This window comes from Myiozetetes cayanensis, unplaced genomic scaffold (assembly GCF_022539395.1).
Source record: "Myiozetetes cayanensis isolate MyiCay16 unplaced genomic scaffold, myiCay2020 scf3, whole genome shotgun sequence".
NCBI classification, from domain to species: Eukaryota; Metazoa; Chordata; class Aves; order Passeriformes; family Tyrannidae; genus Myiozetetes; species Myiozetetes cayanensis.
This window is the reverse complement of record NW_026087521.1, coordinates 48199106-48205952: the sequence shown is the minus strand read 5'-3', so window position 1 is coordinate 48205952 and position 6847 is coordinate 48199106. Positions and strand designations below refer to the sequence as shown.

The 6847-nt window shown below is 45.2% G+C and overlaps 3 protein-coding genes across 3 annotated transcripts; 1 reads left to right on the top strand and 2 right to left on the bottom strand.

Moving 5' to 3' along the window:
• Window positions 1-683: 683 nt before the first annotated feature.
• On the top strand, window positions 684-1094 carry LOC126644477 (histone H3). The gene has a single exon (XM_050323860.1). The coding sequence runs from the start codon at window positions 684-686 to the stop codon at window positions 1092-1094; it is 411 nt and encodes a 136-aa protein (XP_050179817.1).
• Window positions 1095-4976: 3882 nt separating this feature from the next.
• LOC126644479 (histone H3) lies at window positions 4977-5597 on the bottom strand. The gene has a single exon (XM_050323862.1). The coding sequence runs from the start codon at window positions 5558-5560 to the stop codon at window positions 5150-5152; it is 411 nt and encodes a 136-aa protein (XP_050179819.1). The 5' UTR covers window positions 5561-5597; the 3' UTR covers window positions 4977-5149.
• A 776-nt stretch (window positions 5598-6373) lies between these two features.
• Window positions 6374-6847, bottom strand: LOC126644487 (histone H4). The gene has a single exon (XM_050323872.1). It carries the CDS (start codon window positions 6816-6818, stop codon window positions 6507-6509), a length of 312 nt encoding a protein of 103 aa, XP_050179829.1. The 5' UTR covers window positions 6819-6847; the 3' UTR covers window positions 6374-6506.

Below are 6847 nucleotides of genomic sequence, written 5' to 3'. Positions count from 1 at the left end.
AATAAACTGATACCATATTCCTTAAACTTTTAATTTCACTGAAAACACTGTCTAAATAGTCTCAAAGTCATGATTTTACCTGATGATGTATAAGGTCTCTCATTCAGAATTTCCTAGTAAAAATAAAATGAGTGAAAAAGTAGGAAAAATATAGGTGGAAAACATTAAAATATTATCTATTGTTACAGCTTGTTACATACTTATTGCAACTGCTTACAGCTACGAACTTGCATTATTAGAATATTTGAGTATTACGATACAGGCCGGAGTATACCTGCCTGTGTTTCGAGGTACCGGCCGGTTTTTCCTTTGTGACTTTCGGGATAACATACCTGTTAACATTAAAACGAGCTCTCTTTGGCACTGAAGTAAGTTTTTCCTTTTTTTGTTATCACCCCAGGAGACTAGCAGAGAGGCACAGCAGGCGGAGCAGAGGGGATCGAGCGTAGTGTCTGAAATACCCACCGCTCCCCAGGCGGCGGGCAGTGCCGCCCCGAGCGGGGCCGGGGCAGCGCCCGAGGGGTGCGGAGCTTCAGGGAGCGGGCTGGGATTGACACGGCAGCCAATGAGAGCTCGCTCCTCGTGGTCCAATCACAGACGAGGTGGTTCTATAAATAGGGGAGTTGAAGCCTCTTTTCCCGTCAGCATCTCTTGTTGCTCGGGAGGTTGGACAGCAGTGAGCGATGGCGCGCACGAAGCAGACGGCGCGTAAGTCGACGGGCGGGAAGGCGCCCCGCAAGCAGCTGGCCACCAAGGCGGCCCGCAAGAGCGCGCCGGCCACGGGCGGCGTGAAGAAGCCGCACCGCTACCGGCCCGGCACGGTGGCGCTGCGCGAGATCCGGCGCTACCAGAAGTCGACGGAGCTGCTGATCCGCAAGCTGCCCTTCCAGCGCCTGGTGCGCGAGATCGCGCAGGACTTCAAGACCGACCTGCGCTTCCAGAGCTCGGCCGTCATGGCGCTGCAGGAGGCCAGCGAGGCCTACCTGGTGGGGCTCTTCGAGGACACCAACCTGTGTGCCATCCACGCCAAGCGCGTCACCATCATGCCCAAGGACATCCAGCTCGCCCGCCGCATCCGCGGAGAGCGTGCCTAAGTCTCCTGCCGCAGCCCTTCCCTGGCAAGGCACGGAGGCAGCCCACACAGACCCAAAGGCTCTTTTAAGAGCCACCACATGCACAATGAAAAGAGCTGTATTGCTGCTTTAAAGTTGTCATGGTTTTAAAATTTATTTTCAGGCTGAAGGTTTTTGTCCTGAGGTCCCAACTGCTCTGTATCTCTCCTGTCGTATTACTGCTTCCTACATATAAAGAATTGTGCTTAACAAACCCTGTAAGACTATTTCCCTCTTTGCAATTCACCCGCGGTACTTAACAGATAATGGAGAGGAATATAGATGCTTTATGAACAGTGAGTGGGGGAAGGAGGCAAATCTAAGGGGTGAAATGGGAGATCGATATATTACTTAAAGAGGGGTTGAGCAGAGAGCCTGAGGCAGGAGGGGTCTACATCCCCGTGACAATGCTGGACTTTACACAACTTTGAGAGAGAAGGGACGTGGAAGGGGGTGGAGGGGGTTTGGGTGGGGATACAGTCATGCCTGTGTCCGGGGGAACCTGTGCTCAACAAAAATGCATCTGGCTGGGTTAAAGCACGAGCAGAAACTTCCTGTGGCTCATTGGAACGGTGTTACTGTCAAACCCGGCTAAAACAGATTATTTTAAAGGGGGCTTCCGCCTTGTTCCAACTATTGTTAATGCCCGGAGCAAGAATATCCATCTCAAGAAATCAGTTTTGAAGCTGGTCTCAAAATGAGAGACTACCACACTGATGACACAAGGCACCTGAGAGTTCTTTCTTGCATCACAGAAAAGCACCTGAAAAGGCCAAGAAACTGTTTGAAAAGTACTGTAGACAGGAATAACTTACTGTGTTTGCCCGGATTTGTTGCCACAGAATAATAAAAAACAGTGGGGAAAACGTTATGTATTTTCTAAGAATTTCTTTGGGAGGGGGATATTTTTTACAAGAGTTTTATTAAAATCTTGGAGCAGAAATTTATGTGTTCTTGCAGTAATGGATATATATTTGTCTTTGAACTTTCACTTCTCCGGGTAGTGGTCACAATATCTGACATGCTGAGTTGTCAGGTTTCTGCAGCCAGTTCTTTAGGATTCTTCATGAGTATCTGGACAGGTAGATGTATTTGCACACAGCTTTCAAATTTATAAGAACCCACCTTTGCTCAAATTGTTACTGAGACAAGATCGGTCTAACATGAGCCTGAGAATTAAATTAGGATGTAAAAATTAGGCCTCAGATTCATAAGTAGTTGATGTTTCTCCTCTTATTTTGGGAAACATCTTCCCGTCCTCTCCCCATCTGCAAAAATTTACATCTGGTACATGTGGTGCAACAACCCTGAGTGCTGTGGAGCACCGAAGGCTGCTATTAGAAGCCAGAGTGGTCACCTGTTGTCATTAGAGGCTTCTGGGCATTATTTGCCTGCTTAAAGATGCTGCACTATACACACAATCTGTCAGAGATGGCACTCGGGTGGATGAGAAGAGAAAGTGTAAAGACTGAATGAGTCTAACAATCAGACAAGATTAAGGTTTGTTCAGGGGTTCAGTTTCCTTTTTTTTTTTTGGCTTCTTTTTTTTGTTCCTCCCACATAAATCCCCCTGAATGAATTTGTTGATCTACATGACCTTATTTTGGAACAAAGCTGCAATGAAAGCAGAGCTGCAGTGTTACTAAGGGCTGAATGGAATGCCTATGCAGTCTGTATTGAACTTTTTTTTATTGTATATTTCACCTCTGTTTCAAGATACATTTCACCTCTATTTCTTTGCATGTAAATTAAAACCTTTTCTGAGTTTGAAGTGAATGGAAATAAAAAAAACCTAACTGATAAGAAATGAAATATTTGCAGGTTTGGGAATTAAAGTTGTGTACTATAGCATGACAAAGATTTCTCCTTGTTTGAATAGGCAGCATTATGTGAGAGAATTTTAACTTATGGCCTGGAGATTGAAAAGAAACCTTTCAATTAGCCATAAAATTTCCACATTCTCTTAAAAGTCAGCCAAAAGCAGAAAGAAAAGTATAACCTCAGTCTTGTTTCTTCTGCTTCAGTTGTCTTAGAGTATATTTAATGCTACCTATGCAAAATAAATAAATAAATAAACTCTTATTTCTAACAAGTACCACCTTTTTAATACTGTAAGATCCTTCCAAGTCCTTTTTAGCAATTGATAGCACTAATATAAGACTGATAGCACAGACAAGATATTAACTAATTATCAGTCATGATGAATAATTTTTGCATTTGCTTTTGGGAGCAGATTCCACAGTCTGGAATCAGTGAAGATGCAGAACCTGCACGTGCACTACAAGCAGACACCAGTGACCCGAGTCTAATTGCGACAAATCTGAGGTTTTAGCCATTTTAACATTCACTAACCTCGCAGTAGGGCCTGGTTACAAAGGTAAGTTATTTCAGCTAATAACACATTTCCAGTGTGAAACAACAAATCGCATCATCATGGAGCCTACTGAAGTCTTAGAGTGTAGGCTGACATGTAGTTAATTTTAAAATTATAATAATATAATTCCTTTTAAATTACACCTATAGGTACATTCTCTGTGCTATTCCAAGATGAGCACTGCTGCTTTCAAATGCCTAAAATTGTTGCCTAACACTGCAAGCGGTGATGTAAAAAGGGATGAATGGAACGGAACAGTTTCAGCTGTATGAGACTCACAATGGTCATCGAGTCCAACTGGGAAGTAGTTCCTATAATTTAAAATATAATATCGTGTTGTTGGAACTGCAAAAATCAAAGCCAGGTGCTGCTGAGGCAGAGGGGTTTGGGAAAGAGATAGGGGTGGAAGGATCTGAGAAGAGCTAAAACTTTTGAGGGAAAAAAAAGAGCACATGAAAGTATGTATACAGGTATAGAATATGTACATGTATGTGTGTGTGTGTGTGTATATTTTGATGCCTACATCACTATTTATAAATATTACTTACATATACCATGTTTACCTCCCGTTTGGTGTTTCAGAAACACAGCATATGAAACTTCTTACAGGCTCCCCCAGACGTCATACTCAAGTATGTGAAGTTTAATTTCAGATCAGTTTGGCTAGTTACAGTTACGGAAGTGTATTGGATAGGCCAGAGTCCATTATCAAGGGAAAATGAAAAGATGTTGGGACAGCAAAGCAGCAAAATCCATAGGAATCTGGATGGTTTATTTGTGAATTATTGGAAAATAGAAAACTTGACCTCTCTAAAATAATAAAGCAGCCATAGTCTAGAAGCCTTAAATAACCAAAACTGACCTAGAGGCCAAGTGTAATTTCCTGAATACAAAACTTTAATGAATCAACAAAATTCTTCCAAACTCTCCTTAGTCCTTTTCTCCAGCCTTTTCTGAAAGTCACAACAGAAAAAACCCCCACAATATAAGTAACAGAATAATTTTTTCCATTTATAATTTTTTTTGTTCCTTTCATCAAGCTTACATTCTTAGCACTGTTTTATTCATGTGATAGGAGCAGGGCTGACACATCCAGCTAAAATATCTTTGGTACACCATAATTGAAGAACCAATATGAGCATAATCGTTAATAAAAAGCTGTTTGAAACTCGAAGTTTGTCTTCCAATACTAACTCAGGTTATGCCTTCCATAATGCTTGAAAGTAAAAGGCTGCTCTACTCAGCAAAAATTTTTGCAAAGTGTTTTACAGAAAGCAGTATGTCAGGGGTGGGAGGAGTGCAGAGATAAATGGGTATAAACTGTCTGTACTAGTTTGTTTTTTCTCATTTGCTTTATTTCTACACTCACTCTCTTTGTACATTTACTTATTCTGTATAGTTAAATAGGCATTTCCAGGCACCTCACTAAAACACCACTAAATACTGTTCAAAACAGCATAATAGCTTAAGGTGACTACTTAGGAAGGGTTACTAAATTGTTGAATTCCAACAGCCAGCAAGAATTCAGAACTCCTAGCTTGCAAGAAAGTACAAGAAAAGCCGTGTTTCAACTCTCTTGTGTAATGTGGTGGCTCTTAAAAGAGCCTTTTAGGGTGCGGGGATAATGTTTAGGATTATCTATACAGAACCCTGTGGCCACAAACTAGGCACGCTCTCCGCGGATGCGGCGGGCGAGCTGGATGTCCTTGGGCATGATGGTGACGCGCTTGGCGTGGATGGCACACAGGTTGGTGTCCTCGAAGAGCCCCACCAGGTAGGCCTCGCTGGCCTCCTGCAGCGCCATGACGGCCGAGCTCTGGAAGCGCAGGTCGGTCTTGAAGTCCTGCGCGATCTCGCGCACCAGGCGCTGGAAGGGCAGCTTGCGGATCAGCAGCTCCGTCGACTTCTGGTAGCGCCGGATCTCGCGCAGCGCCACCGTGCCGGGCCGGTAGCGGTGCGGCTTCTTCACGCCGCCCGTGGCCGGCGCGCTCTTGCGGGCCGCCTTGGTGGCCAGCTGCTTGCGGGGCGCCTTCCCGCCCGTCGACTTACGCGCCGTCTGCTTTGTGCGCGCCATCGCTCACAGGCAGCACTCGCAGCTGAGACCCCAGAGCGAAACTGAACTGCTCAGCTCCCGCGGGCGGCCTTTATAGAGCATTCGCCACCCTGATTGGCTGCCAGGGATCCGCCGCTTTTATTGGATAATTTTTAATTCGAAAAGCCCGCCTGGAAAGCGCGCGCGCGCCCTCATCAACCGTCCCCTCGCGCGCGGCCTCCCCCCGCCCCTCCCCCACCCCGCCGCTTATGGACTATTTCTTAAAACGACTCTTTACAGCCTACCACGAAAATTGAAACCTTTAGCTAAAGTGTTCAAAAGGAAATAATTGAAAATTATACTCCTTTAAATGCGTAATTAAAAGAAGCAGCTTTCCTAAGCTTTAACGCACCGAATGCACAAAGAATAATGGACGATTTGCTACGCGCCATTTTCTGATGAAAAACGGGATCGTTCCGGTATTCAGTTTTATAAGAGGTTTAAGTAGCCCCCAGCCCTGATACCTCCCACAAAGGACCACAACAGACATTAACAGAACCAAAGTATAAACATATCTACCTCTACCACTGTTTATTTAATTTAAAAAAACAGTGACATGCCCGTAAAACAGGTCAGCTCGGATGACCGGGTTAAGTTTAGAGTGCTTCACTACTCGTTTTGCTTTTATAGAGAACAAGTGCAAAACAAAGGTCCTAAGCCTTTATTTACAAAAGACTATGTCCCTTTCCCCCCTTGATGTAAGATTGTCAGCTATAATGTTTTATGCAGTACTTATTACGTGATTAACGCAAAACTTCCTTTTAAGTAATAATCAATGCAAACTATGACTGTTATAAAAAACAGTGTAAAATCATTTTTCTTTCATTTTACCAGTTTAAAAGCAACACAGCTCCTTTTCAGTGTAAGTGGGTGGCTCTTAGAAGAGCCTTTGGGTTCGTTTCTCGAGCTGATCCGGGAGCGAAAGGATTTAGCCGCCGAAGCCGTAGAGAGTGCGTCCCTGGCGCTTGAGAGCGTAGACCACGTCCATGGCAGTCACCGTCTTCCTCTTGGCGTGCTCGGTGTAGGTGACGGCGTCGCGGATCACGTTCTCCAGGAACACCTTCAGCACGCCGCGCGTCTCCTCGTAGATGAGCCCCGAGATGCGCTTGACGCCGCCGCGCCGAGCCAGGCGGCGGATGGCGGGCTTGGTGATGCCCTGGATGTTGTCGCGCAGCACCTTGCGGTGGCGCTTGGCGCCGCCCTTGCCGAGCCCCTTCCCGCCCTTGCCTCTGCCAGACATGGTATCCCTTGCTCTGCCCAAAGCAATGT